General features: G+C 39.6%; 1 protein-coding gene and 1 long non-coding RNA gene across 8 annotated transcripts in view; one reads left to right on the forward strand and one right to left on the reverse strand.

The window, feature by feature from the left end:
- Positions 1–2,779: 2,779 nt before the first annotated feature.
- Positions 2,780–6,825, reverse strand: LOC111828240. Of its 2 annotated transcripts, none has more exons than XR_002832041.1 (4): positions 6,578–6,825; positions 6,097–6,415; positions 4,910–5,011; positions 2,780–3,161 (listed from the first exon to the last, which is right to left on the reverse strand). It is a non-coding gene; the product is annotated as an uncharacterized LOC111828240 (long non-coding RNA). The 2 variants fall into 2 exon arrangements; XR_002832040.1 differs by having other exon boundaries at positions 2,780–3,182.
- Positions 6,826–6,891: 66 nt separating this feature from the next.
- The window catches only part of LAMTOR3 (late endosomal/lysosomal adaptor, MAPK and MTOR activator 3), a 65,285-nt gene continuing 51,685 nt past the window's right edge, over positions 6,892–20,491 (forward strand). For all 6 annotated transcript variants that reach the window (XR_002832038.1, XR_002832039.1, XM_023763922.1 and 3 more), the window contains exons 1-6: positions 6,892–7,026; positions 7,299–7,344; positions 10,323–10,357; positions 15,691–15,749; positions 18,128–18,261; positions 19,484–19,547. Coding sequence is in view for 4 of the 6 variants with exons in the window: in XM_023763922.1 (XP_023619690.1) it covers positions 7,336–7,344; positions 10,323–10,357; positions 15,691–15,749; positions 18,128–18,261; positions 19,484–19,547 (301 nt within the window). In the remaining 2 variants the exon portion in view is untranslated. The remainder of the gene's footprint in view (positions 7,027–7,298; positions 7,345–10,322; positions 10,358–15,690; positions 15,750–18,127; positions 18,262–19,483; positions 19,548–20,491) is intronic.

Genomic DNA, 20,491 nt, shown 5'->3' on the forward strand with positions numbered 1-20,491 from the left:
CAAGGAATTCTTGCATATTTCTTTAATAATCTGGGAGGCAATACAGTCCTAGAATTCAGGTTTCCTTTTTGGTTTTATTACTATTTAAATAGGTACTTTCATATAAATGGAAACATTTTCCCTCAAACATCAATTCAAAACATACTCCTTATATTAAGGATTATGTAACCACATTTTTTTGTAAGTTCCCTGTAACTTTTTCCTGTGGTACGTGATTATTTTATTATCTGCTGGTTTGGGGGCCAATAGATTTGTGAATAGTCTGTGGATGTGTCCATGTATAGTTGTATATATTTTCCAGCTAATACCTCAAATGTGTGATTATTTTATACCACACTATGTTTGCACAGAGCAGAGCTTCCATTAGCCGTGGATATTCTTTGAAAGCAGTTCACAGAATTTCATTGGTGGGAATTCTTTCATTGGTGTAATATTTTTCATATTTTCAAGTTTCCTATTGTAAGGCCCATACTTCATATATAATTGTGTCTTCTATATCTAGCAATCTGGAAATATGTAGGTGGTAAGAAGTGTTTCTTGGAATGTCTTAGTTTAGTATGTTATTGAAAATTGGGATTACTGGTTGGTTGCCAAGCTGTCTAGTAACTGCATAACAGATGACGCCTGGCATGAATATGAACAAGTCTCCTTCACTTCAGCACAGGAATCGGGACTTTCCCATCTGAGAGTTGCCATTTAAAAGCACTTCTAAAATGATAGGCATTTTCCAGTGACATTGGAGTATGTTAAGCACCAATTTCAAAATGAATTGTTTTAGTTGGATAACTATGCCAATGAGAATAAACTCACATAAATGATATTTTATAATTTATTTGTATTAAGAAATGCTTCTTACCTATTTTTGTGTTTGTTTTGTTTTTGAATTGCTACATAAGACTTTCCATTTAAGTTTAAGTCATGTGTCTTTAAAAGCTGCAGGTAATTTTCAAGGTGTGGTAGGATTTTAATGGAAGCCTTGTATTAGTTAAATGAAGTGAAACTGGTAAAGGAAATCTTTGTCTATAGTGCACTCAAGATTATAAGATTAGATTTAAATGAAATGTCTGATTTGTAAAATATTTAATGTTATATCAGACTTAAATTTTTTTTGAGAACTCTGTTAAAGAATGAATTTTAATGAATGTTCTGAATGATTTGATTTTTTTCTTTCAGTCTCTGAAGTTTATCTCAGTATATGAATAAAAAGGTCTGTTCTCACTCTACAGCATTTGTTTTATCATGTTTTATATTCTTAATATGCCCTTTCTTTCAACCATTCAGTAAATGAATGAATGCCTAGTATCCCCAGGGAGGGAGCTGAGTGCTGGGAATTAATCACTGAACAGGACAAAAATCCTTATGAGGTCTATATCTAACAAGGAAGATAAATGTCAAGTAAATGACTATGATGAAAGCCACAGAAAAATTACGAGGTACAATGAGAGCATATATCTAGAAGACTTAACCTACTTTGGGAGGACCAGGAAAGATTTCTCTGACAAAGTGAGTTGAAGCTGAAACCTAAAAGATGAGAGCAGCAGTAAGGTGAACCCTAGAGAAATGTTTCAGGCAGAGTGTGGTAAGTTGATAAAGTCATAGGAACTTCACAGCAATGAAAACAAACTTATGGTTATGGCATAAGGAAGCCAGGGTAAGTTAGACAATTAAGATAGGAGTCAGATTCCATAGGACCATATATAAACCATAATGGTGATAACTGGGCTTTAAGGAGAAAACCTTTGTGATTTTTAAGGAAGGACTTAACATTATGAGATCTGAGTTTTTAAAATATCATTTTGGTTGCTGTGTGAAGACTGGAGGGCAAAAGTGAATGTAGGAAGGACAGGAAATTGTCAAAGGAGAGGTGATCATGGCTTGGACCAGAGTAGGAATATAAATAAGTAAATTATTTTGAGATATAAACAAGGCAGAACCAAAAGAATAATCAAATTGAGTTTGGGATAAATGGAGGCAGCAATTAAAAACTTCAAAAATTTGGCTATAAAAGTAGAGGAAAAGGGTGGTAGCTGGAAATGTGGTTTTATAAGGCCTTTTTTTCTTTTATTACATAAGACCTTAATATTTATTACATAGGAAAACTCACTAATTTTTTATTTTGATATAAAGGGCCAAGTAGAAAGTGAAAATGAATTTACTCTCAGGATAAGAGAAAAACGTAGAACCCCAAGGCAGGCTTGAATGCCATCATTTAAGTTAGGAGACTAGAGTAGGTGAGGGCATAAAATTAATGGAGCTGTGTCCCAGATGCTAAGGGTTTAAATAAGGGAAAGGAAATGATTTTCAATCAGGTCATTTGCTATGGAACTGCTAAATTCACTTATAATAATGAAAGTCATTTGTAACATATGTACCATTTTATCTTCTCAGGAATAATAGAAAATAAATATCCAATTCTTTTCATCATGTCTTGGGCTAGAGTTAATTCTTTTTGTACTCTTGCTAGGGATTGGAACTGAAGACCAGTCATAAACAAGTTCCCCTCGACTTCATTTTCCTTCTATCTACTGTAGGTTTTTGTAAAATGTGCAAACAAGCAAGGCTCCAAATAAAAAATAGCATTCCTTACAGGCACAGCCTTCTAATTCAAGAGCCTGTGAAAGAAGGTTGTCCAATGTCTGCATATTGAGGTGCACAGATAGATAACTGTGAGAACTCCATAAAGACCATGGCTCCTCAATTCACTTTAGACAAGGCCATGAGTTAAGAGCAGTGGGTGGTGTTAAGTCCGCACCAACAGGAGGCAGGCAAAGAGATCCTGTTAGAGTTTAAGAAATTTTATTACATTCTCTCACAGTGGGCTGAGACCAGTATATCCGTGTCAGCAAGCAAGAGTAGGGAGGGTGGGATATCTGTGTCTTGTGAAGGTCCCCAGGAACCAGATGCAGGTGCAGGAAGTCAGGTCTAAAGCCGATTTTCTCAGCCGGTCAGCTTTCTCTGTGACACCTGAAATAAGAATAACAGGAAAACCGCAGAGAGCAGGAGATCCAAGTGGGGTATAATGGAAAAGAACTGAGTGCAGGGGAATGATTCAGAATATGCCTAGCATTCTAACCTTTTATTTTCCTTCTGTGAACTGGGGCTGACGAGGGAGGTTGATCTCATTCTTCTGTAGCTTCTTCCTGCTCAGGTGGGGCGTAGAGCTGTCCCTACCTAGTTAGGGACTGAGGGAGGGGATGATATCTAGTGTAGGGCTGGAGAAGCATTATTTCCCCTATGGATCTTAGTGATAGCCTGGATGTAGTTTTGGAGGGAGGAAGAAATGGCTCTTAGGATGCATGAGCCAAAGATCAGTGCCAGAAAGAACATTAAGAGGGATCCAACTAAACGTAGAAGCCAAGAGGTCCAATTTAGATTCTGTGGCCAGGTGCCCCAGGATTCTGAAAGCTGTCAGAGTTTTTGTGGCCCTATCATCTAGTTTGTCCTTCCTGGCCCAGAGTAAGCGGTGAGAACCTTAAAGGACTGGTTATTAGGGGCAATGTCTATCTCAGGGGTGATAGACTAGGGTACAGGTCCCAGTCCAGTTGGCTGGGAGACAGAGATAGGTATTGGTACCACACAGTAACAAGATTCCTTGATTTTTTAAGCAGAAGGTTTTTTCGATGGTGAAGAGGTGAGTGAGCTTGTTGTTTTCATTTTCCCAAACAGAAAGAGTTCCAGCTAAGGTTGCCCCCGTAAGGAGCTGAAAAGGGCCTTCAGGATTGACCTGTGTAGCCCCTGTGGTGGTATTCTCAAAAAATATATATTTTCTGTCAGTGTCTACCCAAAATTTGGAGTGTGTGAGGCCATAGGAGGGGATTTGGCGGCAGTTAGAACGTAATTGTGATTTGCAATCCTGCCAGGGGAAGTAGTTAATGCAGGAAAGAGGTCGACCTGAACAGAACTGGGAAGTGTCAGTTGTTGGGAAGGTTGCTGAGATGGTAGGCCAGGCTGAGAATTGAACAGGTTTTGAGAAGTAGGCTGTTTGGGTAACTATATAACTTGCCCAACGCTTGAAAGAGGGCTGAATTTCAAGAGTAAAGTGGCATAGGCGTTGATCAAGATATCCTAAAACCTTTCCTGCAGGGTGTGTCCTGTTGATGCAGAGAGGGGCCTGAGATACTATGACGGTGTTGGTTGTTATTGGTCTTAAGATGGGGACTTTGTTGGAGGAGTGCTCAGTTATGTTGTTTAAGTATGACTGGAGTAACTGTACGGCCCTGCCTGTGAGTGTTCCTTTAGTCATTTCTGTGATTTTGAAGTTATAAATTTCATCGAGGTGCATGAGTTGGAATGGGAGTCCTCCATGTACCTTGTAGTGGAAGGATAGACTGGAGTCGGCCCATGTATGTAGGGAGGCTGGGATTGCCGTGTAGCTAGCTGAAAAGAGGGGAAAACAGGTTATAATGAGGAGGTGATGTGTTAGGTCTAGGGTTCTAGAGAGATAGTGAGGACTTAGGAGGTTTTTTAGAGGTATGGGGTAAATCTGTGTACAGAGTAAGGGGAGAAGGATTAGGGAGATCATTGTACAACCCTAAGTGTTAAGCGTAGTTCCAACCAGGTGACATAAGGTAATGGTACATCAGAAGATCAAGGATGATAAGGATGACCCACAGGAAGACCAGGCACTAGAAGAGGGGAGATCTTATAGTGTCTTGGTCAATCATGGGGCCAGGTTTAACCAGGTTGTAATCTGTTCCCAGGAATAGTCAAGAAAATCCTCTGGGAGGAACGTGTCCCACAGGAAAGACAAGAGGTACGATTCCGTGGGGGTGGGGAGTGGATGCTGAGAGGGAGAGGAACAGCTGCTATGAGGTGCAGAGAGTGAGGCAGGGACCAGTACAGACAGAGCAGTGAGGGGCAATGGGGGGAGCCTGGCTTTTAGGGGATTAGGTAAAGGTCCGGGACTTACAGTTCCTTGGGAATTTTTGTGAACTTGAGGCGAGCTGGTCCGAGGCTGACACTCCAATACAAACGGACTGGTGGAGCTGGGGGTGCAGGGGCTCACTTCAACCTGGAGGAGTGGAGTGAGGAAGGACAGCCCTGTAACTTGGCCGCCTTCGTGTGGTCAGAAGTACCTGGTGTGGGCCGGTCCACCTGGGCTTTAGGGTCCCCCGGCTGTTGGATGCTGGAAGCATGTCCAGTCTCCCAGTTCCAGTGGAGGATCCAGGGGGGAGTGAGTGGCAGGCGTAGAAGCACTGTGTTGGCATGTTGCCCAAGGAGGTGACCAGTGAGGTCGAGGGTGGAGAGAGAATCCCCACAAAGGGCTAGAGGTGGTGGGGACGTGTCCAAGTAGGAAGGGTCTGCAGTGCAGACGCTGGAAAGGGCTGGAGGCTGGGCTGTCTGGAACCAGTGAGATGGGGCTCAGTAAGAAGGCTGAGGGGGTGGAGGAAGGGGTGGAGTCCAGAGACAGAGGGGCAGTGGGAGGAGGGCTGGGGGGGTCAGAGGGGAAGGGAGGGCCTGAGGGGCCGGACAGCCGGGGAAGGACTGACCAGAAGCCTCAGGGTTGCTGGAAAGGGCCAGGGCCGGTGGAAGGGGGCTTTGAGTGCAGGAGGAGGATCTGGTGGGTGGAGTAAGTATGACAAGAGAGAAGGTTGATTACAGAGAGTCAAGAACTGGAAAACTTTACCAAAAACCCTTCATTTCAGTTACACTTACTGTCTTAAATCTATGAGATTTTTTAAAAAATATATATTTTATTGATTTTTTACAGAGAGGAAGGGAGAAGGAGAGAGAGTTAGAAATACCAATGAGAGAAACATCCATCAGCTGCCTCCTGCACACCCTCCACTGGGGATGTGCCCGCAGCCAAGGTACATGCCCTTGACTGGAATCGAACCTGGGACCCTTGAGTCCGCAGGCCGATGCTCAATCCACTGAGCCACACCGGTCAGGGCTCTATGAGATTTTAAAGCCAATGATTACCTAAGCCATTTTCCTGATACATTTCTGTAACAGGGGTAACATGACCGTGACAACCTTAAGGAGGCTGGAATAAAGGTGGGGGGTCAGGCCCGGGCCCGGAAGTGAACCCCAGCCCCGGGCCCGCGGGCGTTCCTGGGGCAAAGCCAGCAAAGCAGAAGGTCAAGTGCCTCTTACCGCAAACTGGAGCGGCCGGTGTGGTCAGGAGGAGCCGGGAGGAGCCCGCAGCCGGGGGTGGGGGTCCCTACGGGCTCCTGTGCATCCTGGGTTCCAGCACCAAACTGTGGGGTCCCTGCCGGCAAGGAGCCAGGCCGAGGCCTCGTGAGAGTTTAGGAAGTTTTATTGCATTCTCGCGCAGTGGGCTGGGCCCAGTGCGGCCGTGTCGGCAGCAACAGGAGGGAGGGGGGGCGCGGTTGAGCCGTGGCGGGTGCCGGCGGCTGCGGGGCGCCGGGTCTAGAGCTGCTTTTCTCAGCCGTCCCGCTGCCTCCTGCGGGACCTGCAATGAGAGTAACAGGGAAATCGCAGGGAGGGCGGGAGCCCCGAGCGGGGCACAGGGGGCCGGGACTGAGCGCAGGGGGAAGGTTCCGGTCACGGGAAAGCCAAGACTAGGACATCATGGGGCTTCTAATAACCGCAACCTGGTGCTTGCTGTGCACACCTTCACATTTCTCCAACGGAAGAAAAGGTTTTATGATACCGCATCCCGAAAACCGAATGGAAACCATACACTCTCTGCGCACCAAAAAAAAAAAATCTCTTCGCTAGACTTACGGTGGCAAAACACGCAGCGATCCGGTTCAAACTTGAACCGCTGGTATCCCAGCGGCCACGCGGCCTGGCGTCTGCGCAGGCGCGGGAGGCAGCAGCCCGCGGAGGGCCGGAGTTGCGGGGCGGGGCGGGGCGGGGCGCGACGCCAGCCCCGCGCGCACGGTGTCCGTTGACCCTCCCCGGAAATGCCGCGTCCCCGGGCGTCGGAGGCGTAGGGAGTGCTTCCTGGAGCACAGAGGAGGTCACAAGTCATGTGACGGCGGCTTGCGGAGGAACCTGTCTTGGAAGCTTGTCCCTGAGGCGGTGGACAGCCACGAACCTTGCTGCGCAAAGAGCCGGGTAACTGGGCCCCTTTGCCGGATGGTCAGGCCTGGGCCCGCGGGTGGCGCGGGCGCTGAGCTGGAAGAGGAGTGGACGGCCTTCCCCTTCGCTGGGGACTTCGATCCAGGGGGCTGGGGAGGTGGAGTGGGCTGAGGCATGTCGGTGTCCGGGAACTCTGGCTCCCTTCGGTGTCCGCCAGTCCTGGAGGCGCGGGTTCTTGCCGCTTGCTAGGGTCGCGGTGGGGCGCGAGGGAATCTTGACGGGAGAGTCACCAGGAGTTTGTTTTTCAGGCGTGGATCTTGAACCCGCGGGAGAAAGGGGTGCATCATGGCGGATGTGAGTTACCCCCCAGCACAGGAGGAGGGAGAGGGTGGAGAGTTTGGAGGAGACTCCTGGGCGGGGAGAGGGAGCACTTCCCCTGTAGAAATTTGTTTTGTTTGGCCCCGCCCCCGTAATTATGTTCTGTAGGCTCTGCAGTGAGCGGCTAATATGAATGGGTTTGCCGGGGTCCTGAGTGGGTCTTGGAATGGGGGTGGAGGACACCAGGGCGCCTGTTCGTACTCCCCAAATCCCGCGGGTATAAGAGGCTCTGAACATTGCCATTTGAGTTTCTAAATTGTGGTTTGCTGCTCGGAATCCTTTTTTTCAGCAGTGGTCATGGTGTCTTTCTAGGTTCCTTGTAGCGATTTTAGTTGATTTCCAACTGACGTCTCTTTAGCGCAGTAACACAAGTCAAATGCTAAGCTTAGGTAGCTTGTGCTAGTTACTAGAAACAGCGTGCATTAATACCCACACGCATGGTGATGCTTTACCTCCTGTTACTTTGCTTACGTACATGCTGGGTGTTCTAAGTATTGAACATATATTCATTTCTTATAACTTTTGCGCGGTAGGCACTGTCACCCCTGTGATGATAAGGTACAGAAAGGTCAAGTAACGGGCCTCAGGTTACACAGCTAGTACTTGTGGAGTCAAGATACCAACTCGGGCAGTTTCGCTCCAGAGTCCATGCTCTTAACCATTACACTAAATAGTCATTCAGCATTAATATGAGTCTGATTTCTTTTCAGATTGCAAGATTATGTGTTTCAATATTAAGCAACATTTACTGCCCTTATCTCTCCATTTTTGGGTGTCTTCCATTATATTTTTGAGACCTTATTAGTCAGGCATAATCAAATCACTTTCTATTGAGCATCTGCCTTGCAAAGCTTTCTGTCATAAGGGCTGGGGGTGAAATAATGAAGATTGAGGTATAATTCCTCTCCTTCAGAGTTTTACAACTTAAAAAAAATACTATGCAAGGGATCATAGATATGCATACATTACTGTGTGAAAACTTCAAGTGATTACCTCTGGTTTGTGTCTATCAGAATAGCCTGATTGGAGTATTTGGTGGTTGATATTAGCTCTAAATGATGAGTGGCAACTTTTTAAAAAGTAAGAGAGGGAGAATATTACTACTAGAATGAATAATCTAAGCAGACTTAGGGAGAGGTATGTATGGAAGAGCTGTGAATAGTCCAGTTTAGCTGGGGCTAAGGATATGTATGAGGGAGTGGTAGGAAGCAGGGCTGTAAACTTAGTCATAGGCCATGTTGTAGAGCAGCGGTTCTCAACCTGCGGGTCGCGACCCCTTTGGGGGTCGAACGACCCTTTCACAGGGGTCACCTAAGACCATCGGAAAACACATGTATAATTACATATTGTTTTTGTGATTCATCACTATGCTTTAATTATGTTCAGTTTGTAACAATGAAAATACATCCTGCATATCAGATATTTACATTACGATTCATAACAGTAGCAAAATTATCGTTATGAAGTGGCAACGAAAATAATTTTATGGTTGGGGGTCACCACAACATGAGGAAATGTATTAAAAGGTCGCGGCATTAGGAACGTTGAGAACCACTGTTGTAGAGTCTCAAATGTCTAAAGAATCGTCTATAATAATAAAAGCATAATATGCTAATTAGACCGGACTTCCTTCCTTCCGGACAAAGCCACAGTGGTTGGTGGGGGCGGAGGCAGAGGTGGCCACCGCAGGAGTTTCGTGCATTTGGCCTCTAGTTTGTACATAATTCAATGTACAGTTGAGAGCCTTTCAAAGATTGGTTCTGAACCTGGCTGCACAGGGAATCATCTGGGGAGCACCTCCAACCCCAGCATCAGAGTGTGTGTGTGTGTGTGTGTGTGTGTGTGTATTAATGCTCCTCATGTTATCCATAGCAAAGGTTGAAAATTACTGCAATTATGGCTTTAGAGAAGGAGGAAATATGACTCTTGGCACTGTGTAGACTGCATGGGATAGAAACATCAGATGGGTATACAAATTGGGAGGTTAGTGCAAGTCACAAATAGTAAAATGAAAGTAAACCATATGTCCATTGAAAAGGAGAAGAAATCGGTTTAAAAACATTGGACTTCACAGGTGATTTAAAATTGACAAATGTGAGGTTAGGGTTAACTATTACTCATAGTTTCAAACCTGAATAATGGGGTTGGTAGTGCCATTAGTGGGAACAAAGTGATTGTGAAATTTGGAATTTAGATGGCACCATGATAAGTAGAGATTTTCTTGTGTATGTTTAAAATGAGAGGAAAGGTAAACTGGTGGTGATAACATGAAATAAAATGAACATTAAGGTTTGGAGAATTGTAGGGTTTAGAGGTTCAAAACAACAGGTATCGTATTTATCTTTGTAGAGCTCTTAATTGATACCTGCTTGTCAATGAAATTCTCCAGATGAGAGAGTGTAATGAGACAAAGTAAAGTAGTTTTTTATTTCGTTTGTCGTAATTATGTCACATGCTAAACACTTGACATCATATATTTAGTCATGTGAGGAAATTAAATTTCAGAGAAATAAATGAATTTACCCAGGATTGTTAAAGTGATGTGTATACATGGAAAGATATTCATAATATATTCTCAAGTGAACACAACAATAGCACCAGGATTTGAAATAATATGAAAGTATGACGCAATTTTACAGCTAATATATATTTGTGTTTCCCATTTCCAGATATGCTAATCACTTTACATGCATCTTCTCAATAAACTTTAAAAACAATCTTAAGACCTAGGTTCTGCTATTGTCCCTACTCAACAAATAATGAAACTGAGGCTTAGAGAAAAAGGTTAACTTGCTTCAAGTCACACAACCAGTATCAAAATCAGAAAGGGAAAGAAAACACAAACAAGAAAGGTTAGGAATGATGACTGAAGGTCCCTGAAATGTGAATAGGACAGGATCTAGAGAATTAGTACAAGGCATGTTTTTACATGATTTGTTAATGTTCTCTTTCAGGACCTAAAGCGATTCCTGTATAAAAAGTTACCAAGGTAAAAAATTATTAATTTGTCATTAAATAAATTCTGCATAACGGTTAATTTTATGTAGCATTTTGTTTCTTGCTATTTTAGACTAAATATTGTGTGTATATAATGCTGTTGTTTAGCACTTTACCTAACATAGCCCTAGGTAGCATGAATAATATCCTTCGAATTTGCAGATAAATAACATGGGGCCTCGAGAGGTTACAAGAGTACATTTATTTCTCTGTAAAAAAACTTACCAGGAGTAGTTTGAACAGTGTTTGCCTACTTCTTTCCATATACCTTAAGACATATGAAAGCTATATGCTTAAGATAAGGAACAGGCAGCTTTTCTGTGCCATGGCAGATTGGCACGCTCCTAAGTCTGAGTCAGCTTTCAGCGTGTTGTCCAGTGTTGTGAAATATCTCCGCGAGTTCTTTAATAGGAAGCTTGTTTGCCAGTGTCATTTCCTCTGTCAGTTCCATTATCCTTTTCATCACAACCACTTTCTCATTTATGTCACTAAGTCCACCTTCACTAAGTTCTCTGGCTGTACATTTTGTGCAGAACAATGATAATGTCAACCTCTCAGCCAGCTATTTCTTTTCTAACTCCATTTAATTTCTATTCAAATTTCACTTCCAGTATTACCACTTTTCGTTTCTTTGCTATATTTCACCTTAATTGGCCTTATTTCAGTTATTTTTTTAAATATCACTGGACAATGAGATAATACTGCATGTTTTTGTTCTCTGCATAAATCAGACAGATGCTCAGTAATCAATCACCAACACTCTGAAAAAAGTGATGTGACTACTTATTGATCACAATGTGTGTCTGTTATATCAGTTATTTATATAGTAATGTGTGAACTAAAGAGATAGTGAAGTTAGTACTCTATATAATTATTCAGTTAATATATCATACTTACTGAAATTTGACCCATGCTGTTGAGGGGGAATGGTGTTATTTAATCTGGCAATTAAAATGTTTCTAAATTGGAACTTTACAAAAATGAGGGCTTTCTGTATTTGTATTTGCCTTCTTAAAAGTTTAGCATATTGAAAGGATGCTAAAATTGGTGATGGGCAGGGGAATATCACACTGATGACAAAATACAGAAATGGAGGCATAGCTGATATTTGTAAAAACATAATGAAAATCTTTTCATAATGGAAAGAAAATGATTAGTACAAAGTGGTGGTTTTTTTTTCATCATGACTGAGGCTAGTTTAATTCATATTCGTGACCATTTCTTCTTGATGATAGGTTTGCAACCCAAGAGCCAAAATAATGGAGAAATAATATCATTGAGCATTTATAAAGAAAAATATTAGAATACACACTGATTTGTTGCTAGATGTATGTAAGTTAAGGGTTTGGACACAGGCAGCCTAGCTTCAGAGCTGTGGGTCGTCCATGCTCTTAATTGTACTGCTATGCCTCTCAACGAAGTCAGTTTTTTGGTTTTTTTTAATTCTCTGTTAAATATAGTTCTTGTATTTGTATTTTTAAGTCTAGTTGTGACTCAAGCAGTCTCAGGCTTAAATAGTCACAACTTTGTGTTTTAAAATAACCAAATGTTTCATTACTGTATTAATAAAACTAAGTATGATATCTTTGATTACCAATGTAACATTTGCTTTTGGGGGGAGGGGGGATAAAAATGTTTTCGTGCTGGTGTTGCTCAGTCACGGGTCGATTCCCTGTCAGGGTACATGCCCAGGTTTCGGGCTGGATCCCCTGTAGGGGGTATGCAGGAGGCAGTGATTCTCTCTCATCAGTGATGTTTCTATCTCTCCCTTTCCCTTCTTTTCTGAAATCAATAAATACATGTTAAAAAATGTTTTAGTGCCAGGACCGGTTTGGCTCAGTGGATAGAGCGTCGGCCTGCGGACTGAGGGGTCCCAGATTCGGTTCTGGTCAAGGGCATGTACCTGGGTTGCGGGCACATCCCCAGTGGGGGGTGTGCAGGAGGCAGCTGATCGGTGTTTCTCTCTCATCGATGTTTCTAACTCTCTTTCTCTCTCCCTTCCTCTCTGTAAAGAAGCAATAAAATATATTTAAAAAAAAATGTTTTAGTAAGTGTAAGGTTTAGATTTCTACAGATTATTTCATACAATTTATTTCTTCTGAAAGTATAGTGTACCTATCAATGCATTATATATTTTTTCAATTATTAGTAAAAATCTATTCCGGTTATTCTTTGTTGACTGTGTGTAGAATGGAAAACACCTTTTATATTTGTGACCTGATTTCTTTTAAGTGGTTACTTTAAGTATGTGAGTAATTTTTCTACTTTTTTGGACAGTTATCTCGGTGAATTTGAAATTAAAAAGGAGATCTTTTTAATTTCTACCTCCTCTTTTGGTGCTTTAGTTGGCATTTAAGTTAATTACTACGAAAAGAAAAAAGGTAACTATGGTGACACAGATTTTTAAAACATTTTTGTAGTACTCTTTACCTGTTTTTTTAATTTGCTTATTTTTTGAGTAGGCAATGCATTCATAAAATTCAATATTCAAAAGTTAATTGAAGGGCATAGATAGAATGAGAAGTTTCCCATCACTGCCCTTCAGCCACATAGTTCCCCTCTCATAGGCACCCATTGTTACCTGCAGGCAAACATGTATATAAACATACATATTTGCATGTATACACAGAGGTCTCAGACTGCTATAATACAAAGTACCAGAGATTGGATATTTCTTTTTATTTTTATTGATTTCAGAGAGGGAGGGATAAAAACATCAATGATGAGTCAAAATCATAGATCGGCTGCCTCCTGCACACTCCTTTCTGGGGATTGAGCCAGCAATCGGGCATGTACCCTGACTGGGAATGGAACCATGACCTCCTGGTTCATAGATCTACATTCCGCCATCTGAGCCACACTGGCCAGGCTGGATATTTCTTACATGTAAAATGATCAAAATTTATTTCTCCTAGTTCTAGAGGCTGGAAGTCCCAAGATCAGGGCACCAGCATGCCTGGGTTCTGGTGAAGGCCCTCTTCGGGGTTGCAGATTGCAGACTTCTCATATTCTCAGACAGGGAAGGAGAACTAGCTAGCTTTCTTTCTAGCCTCTTATAAGGGCACTAAGTACATTCATGAGGGCTCCACCCTCATGGCCCAATGACCTCCCAAAGGCCCCACCTCCAAATACACATTGGGATTAGGGTTTCAACATATGAATTTGGAGGGTGACAAACATTTAATCTATTGTAATATACACATACAAATGCCTACATCGTGTTGTTGTATAAGTTGCTTCTTGTACACTATTCAAAACCATGTGCCTTTTCACTTAACATCTGTAAGTTTGAGATCAGTCCTTCCCAGTACATGAAGAGCTGCTGCTTTGTTTGCAGAGTATTCCATTGCATTTATGTGTCATAACTTACTTAACTTGTTCTTTTTGATGGTTAGTTAGGTTACCAGTCTTTTTCTATTTCAAGAGATGGTGCCGTTGGTAACTGCACAGAGTAGTGTGTGGGTGTCTCAAGTATCTGTAGGATATATTTTTCTGTAATCTAGTTTTTAACTTAGAAGAATATATTGTTTTATGTATTAATCACATAGGTTATGTTTCAATCAATAGATACTTTTAGGATTTAATGATAATAGAAAATAATAGTAAATATACACAATTTTTTCATCTTATTTTTAATGTGAGGCAGATAAATGGCTTTGTTTGTAACATTTTCTCAAATTGTAATAACACTTCTCTGACAAACATTTTTTGACAGTGGGATTTAAAAGCATAATTTCAGTAATATGAGTATAAGTTAATGTGAATATTATTCATTGCTTAGTTAAAATATTAAGGTTAACACAATAAGGACTGATAGTTCTAGGTTATATAGTAGGAACACTGAACATATTTCTGAGTTGCAACCTACATATGATATAGTTACAAGGCTCTAGATTTTACATAAATATTGAAAGTTTGAGAATGTTTCCTCATTATAATTTTTGACACTACTTTTATGCTCTAGCAATTCTTACTAATAATTTGATACTTAAACTGTAGTGATAAATTGTATCATTATCAGGGTGCACAGATGATACCCCGATATTAATAATAATTAGTATTTTAATGTAAACTATGTACCAACCTCTACATGTATTATTTTATTGAATTTTGCAATAGCCAAAAAGTACACTTATCCCCATTTTCAGATTGTTAACTGAGGCTTAGAGAGTTTTATAACTAGCCCATGGTAGCATAAATAGTAAGCAGGAGAACCTGGGTGCAACTCACCTTTTTAATTTCAGAGGTATAGTCTTGACCATTCTGCTTACTGCTCCTTATATAGACACTAGAGGCTCGGTGCATGAAGTTTGTGCACTCAGGGGGGTGGGGTCCCTTAGCTCGGCCTGCGCCCTCTCGCAGTCCGGGAGCCCTCAGGGGATGTGCGACTGATGGCTTCTGGCAGTGGGACATCCTTAGCGCTACCACAGAGGTGGGAGAGGCTTCTGCCACTGCTGCTGCGCTTGCCAGCCCTGAGCCTGGCTTCTGGCTGAGTGGCACTCCCCCTATGGGAGGGCACTGACCACCAGTGAGCAGCTCCTGTGTTGAGCGTCTGCCCCCTGATGGTCAGTGAGCGTCATAGCGACCTGTCGTTCCTCAGTTCAGTCGATTTGCATATTAGCCTTTTATTATATAGGATGGCTGAAAGGATTGCTGCATAACCTACATTCTTCCCATCCAGTTTCTTCAGCTTTGGATGATCTTTGTGCCCTTTTCTTAATCAGTGCCTTAACACCTAACCTGAGCTTTCACTTCCTCAGGGAAGCTTTCCTTGACCCACCTGGGCCTTCCCTCCCCTCTCCCCTGCGTTATAGGCTCTCATATCCCCACATATCACTTAATTGGCACTTGCCACAATTGTAGCTTTATATTTGTTAGTGCGAGATTATTTGATGGATAGTTACTCTCCTTTTAGATTGTAATTTTGTGAAGACAGTGACTTTATTTTTGCTTAGCACGGTATTATAAATATTCAGTGCCACAAATATTGGGCACTGTTATTAGAATGAATGAAAGAAAAAGTTTGTCTTTGCCATTGTATCCACTGCTAATAACCTGTCATACTTCAGTAAACCACAGAATAATTAGCAATTTTAATGGAAAATCAACTATGTTTTAGCTCTTCATCAATAAACTATAAATTGTAAAGATATATTGTCAGTGATACACATTCGTTCAATTTCTGGAAGAGTTTTAGTAAACAGGAGTTTATGCTGTCAAGAATTGAGTTTCCATGATTTTTCAGAAATACACATGAAAATTATCATTATGACTTTGAGGTACACATTTTCAGAAAGTGAAATGTTATATATTTTTCCTTTCTAGTGTTGAAGGGCTTCATGCTATTGTTGTGTCAGACAGAGACGGGGTGCCTGTTATTAAAGGTAAAACTGAGAACTTAACATGCCAGTGTTGCATTTGCTTTAGAATAAAGATGTACTTACATCTGAGTAGCACAGAAGCAAGCATATGAAACCCATTTCAGAAAATTTAGGAGAAGGTCTTTGGGGGGAAATGTTTGCTTTTGTATGTTGAAGGCTGTGTTGAAACTTAAACTTATTACATATTAAAAGTATCATGTTGCCATTCAGAGTTTAAGCATGGATTTAATCACAGGCCCAGTTTCCCATTAATGACATATTATGGTATAATATAAACTAAGCATGTCAAACTTGGGGCCCACAACGAATATTTTTGCAGCCCAGCCAATATAATGGTATGTAAGAAAGGTTTTAATAAAAATTTTGTAACTTAATTTTTACAATATCCTGTTATACATAATTATTAATAACGAACTGCAACGTTCACTAATCACTGATTACTATAATCGTGTTGCATTCATTTCTCTTATGCGCCTTACACGAAGGTGCACCATTTCTCTCCATTAATATTAGCAGAGAATATTTTAGCAGCCGATGGCCACATCGTTAGGCTTGTACTGACTTGTTTGGTGTACGCAACAGGAAATATTTTGCTTTCGGAGAACAAGGAAAATCGGTTTATTTGCATTAGACTTATTAATTTGTGCAGTTATTCAGTATCTGATAAGTTAATGTTCAAGAAAAAATATTAATTTTTATTAAAATGTTCTATTATTTTATGTTAATGATTACTCATTTACTTCAGCCCTTTGTATTCAGTATGTCTCTATCAAAATAAACCTACGTTTCTATGAAAATTGAAGTTTTTGTTTTTTTGCGGCCCACATAAACTTAAACCTTGTTTATTTGGTCTGTGTTAGCCTTTGAGTTTGACGTGCTTGATATAAACCATTAGTAAATCTAAGTGATGAGGCTGGGCATGTATGCAGCTAGATATATTATACATAAAGTCTCCTCTACCCCCCCAGCCCCATATATATTTTTATCAGTAGTTTTAGGATAAACATCCATATATTTGAATCAACATACTATTGGTTGTTTTTGTTTAATCTTTCTTGATTCTGTACTTTTTTACTGGAAGTAAGATTAAAAAAAAAACTTTTTATGTTTTACAAAACTTTTAGTTAACCAGAATCTAACAAGAGTTTTTTACCTAAAGAAGAGCTTGCTAACCTAAAAAAAGAACTTTTTACCTAATTTAAGCCTTTTTTTTTTTATTGTATATGATGTCACAGTCAGTATATATTAAGAACATTTTACTACTCTCTCTGGTATCATCAATGGATGTGTATAGTTATACTAGGACATTGTAATAGTGTTACCAAAGAAAGAGTAAATAATGCTCTACACATTTTATTGCCAATTTATTTTCTACCTGGGTTTATCATACATGTCAGGTAATTTTAGACTTGAGTTAAAGGAAGTTTAGAAATTATTTTGTTTTATAAATAAAGATTGTCAAGTGCAAAGAGTACATTGTTATTCCTAAGTTGCAATGTGAGTCAGTGACAAAATAATATTAGAACCCATCATTTCCTGATGTGTGGTTGGTCCAGTGTGCTTTCTAACTTACCATAAAACATTGGTGGCTATGGGCAAGTCACTTGTCTTTTCTTAGTTCTGTAATGAAGGCTTTAAACAAAATAATGTCAGATTTGCCAGCTCTAATGTTCTTTTCTGAGGTTCTCTATGTTAAAACCTTATGCTTGCACAACTAATTCCATGACTTAATGAGTGAAGGAAAAAGTTGGCCAGCTGCAGAATTATTAATACCGATAAGCAATACTACTATAGGTTTTATGAGAGCAAAGTTTTCTGAAACTTTTTAAACAATTCTAGCTTGGCCATCAGTTAACGAGAATATTCAGTTTATTAAATGTACTGATTGCTCTGTCTGGGTACTTCAGTTGTTTAGAACGGCTTCCCGATACACCAACATTGTGGATTTGATCTACAGTCAGGTCACATATAAGAAGCAACCAATGAATGCATAAATAAGTGGGACAACAGATTGCTGTACCTCTCTCTCTTCCCCTCCTTCCAAAATCAGTCACTCAATAAAATATATAAATGTACTGATTAATCTGTGTTTTAAGGTAGGTAGATATTAAAGAAATATAAACATTTAATATTCTTTTTAAACATAAAAAAATATTGTGAGAATCATCATTTTTTCCCTTAGTTTTGATCGCTCACTCAACATCTCAGCAGTTTTTCACACCTGAATTGATGAGACCCAGTTAGTGATATGATTTTAAATAAATATTGGAAACAGAACTCTTGTGCTTGGTATTTTTACAGATCTATGTCTTAAAAAGGTGCTGCAAATCTTTCTACCATGTCCACTGCGTAATTTTTACTTGAATCATTTGTATTTCCAGTGGCCAATGATAATGCTCCAGAGCATGCTTTGAGACCTGGTTTCTTATCTACTTTTGCCCTTGCAACAGACCAAGGGAGCAAACTTGGACTTTCAAAAAATAAAAGTATCATCTGTTACTATAATACCTACCAGGTAAGTTCATAACTATCGAATGGCTTGCTGATTTCAACTATTATTATGTTTTCTATATAAAATAGCTTGTGCTATCATTCTAAATTTGAGTTTTGAAAGGGATGGAATTTTAAGATCTTAGGCTTCAAATTTGACACCAGGAATTAATTACTGTGGAAAGTAATTAAAAAGATGTAATAATAAAGTAATGTTATCCTGGGAAGGGTAAGTCAGGTCACTCTTACCTCCAGTAGATGGTGCCCTTAGCTTAACAGTTGTGATATCTCAAATGACACTTGTGTTGTTGGTGACAGATAAAAATTTCTCTTGAAAGTCAAATGATAAGTTATTTAAATTGGTTATTTTAGCTAATTCCTTCATTTGGTTTGGGATATATGTAAAATATACAATTATATATAGGGTGTCCCAAGAAACGTATACATACACTTTGAAAAATTGTAAAGGCAGTGTTTATTAAAATACATTTTATTTTCAAAATTGAACTATCAGCTGTTAAAATATATATACATATTTTGTGGGAACACCCTGTATAAAAATAAGTGAGGTTATTAATTGTGGGAAAGAAATTAGTTGCTACATACTTCTTGATCTCCAGCTACATTTTTGTTAGAATAAATTAATCACTTGTCTATTTGAGTGATGCTTACCAAAGTATGACTTATGTACTACTGATGATACACAATTAACATCTTTTTATTTTAAAAGTTGTATATTCTGATGTATATTGGTAAAAAAAATAACCCATCTGGCCTTTAACTTGACTGATAAGGGTTAGATTGAAGCTAAGTTAAAGATAGTTGATTTAAAGTTAATTTAAATTTGTTTAAATTATAGTAGTACATAGGTGGCAGAAAAATCATAAAGATACAGCTACTTGAATGAGAAATACTTTCTTTAGCCATTTAATTATTAAATTTTTATTGAGCTCTTACTATGTAATTGATACTCTGCTGGTCTTTAGAGATTAAAAAAATGAAGACACAGTCCCACCTTAAAAACTTTCCAGGCTAAATGGTGGTGTCTCTAAGAGATACTCAGTGACTCCGTTTCATGGAAATATTTATTTTCATCGCTTTCATATTTCATGAGGTAATACCATGATACTGGACTGTTACCTTACACATTGACCATTTAAAGGTTTTTTGAAAGATTAGGATAGTTCATTGAATTATACTGCCTTTTCACAATACAACATAATATGTAGATCTTCTTTTCTTTTTAGGTGGTTCAGTTTAATCGTTTACCTTTGGTGGTGAGTTTCATAGCCAGCAGCAATGCCAATACAGGTGTGTTTTAATTACCTTAAATGCAGCTTTAAAATATATAAAGATATATATATATACACACATACACACACACACACACACACATATATATATACATAAATACACACACACATACATTGATTTCAGAGAGGAAGGGAGAGGGAGAGAAATATAGAAATATCAATGATGAGAGAATCATTGATCGGCTGCCTCCTGTTAAATGCAGCTTTTAATTCGTTATGATACCCTATCTGAATAGTCTAATATGATAGGATTAGTAGATTTAGGGTAAAAAGAAATCTGAATTTGGGGGCAAGGTCTTTGCTCTCCAAAAAAGTAAATTATCTCTTTTCCATATCTGTATAATGGAGCTAATATCTGCTTGTGTGGGTAAGTTATCCTTTAAGATAAAAAAGAAAATTAAATGTTATCTTGACCACTTGAATGCTATGTCTTGCTCACATTAAAAGAGCTTTAGAAAACAAAAAGTAGAGAACCAAAAAATAAAATGGTCACGGATGAGTTAAATTCCATATAGACCATTCTATTAGAATTTTTAAATCCTGGACGATAGTGAGCAAGATGACGGAGGATTGTGAATAGGTGAACATAATCACATTCTTCCTGAGGTTGAGGAATTGAGAACAAACACTAGAAAGCTGTATTTCCCATGGAAGATAGCAAGACCCCATTATATCCAGTAGCCTTCACTGGGCGTTTATGTGTAAAGTGACAGTATTTAGTTGAATTATATTTTTTTTACTCCCTTTGGATACAGTGGTGTTTTTTTTTAGGGTCTGTCTCCTTCAGATTTGACCACTATTTAGAATTTTTAGAGCAAGTTCTATTTCTATCTATGTCACTGAAGCCAGTCCTTAGATTCCTGGTATTTAAAAAGAGGGGTTTAGATTTGATGATCTATTAGTTCTCTTCCATTTCTAATGTATTGAAGCTGTAAAATATAT

Source organism: Myotis lucifugus, unplaced genomic scaffold (genome assembly GCF_000147115.1).
Source record: "Myotis lucifugus unplaced genomic scaffold, Myoluc2.0 scaffold_308, whole genome shotgun sequence".
Lineage (NCBI taxonomy): Eukaryota > Metazoa > Chordata > Mammalia > Chiroptera > Vespertilionidae > Myotis > Myotis lucifugus.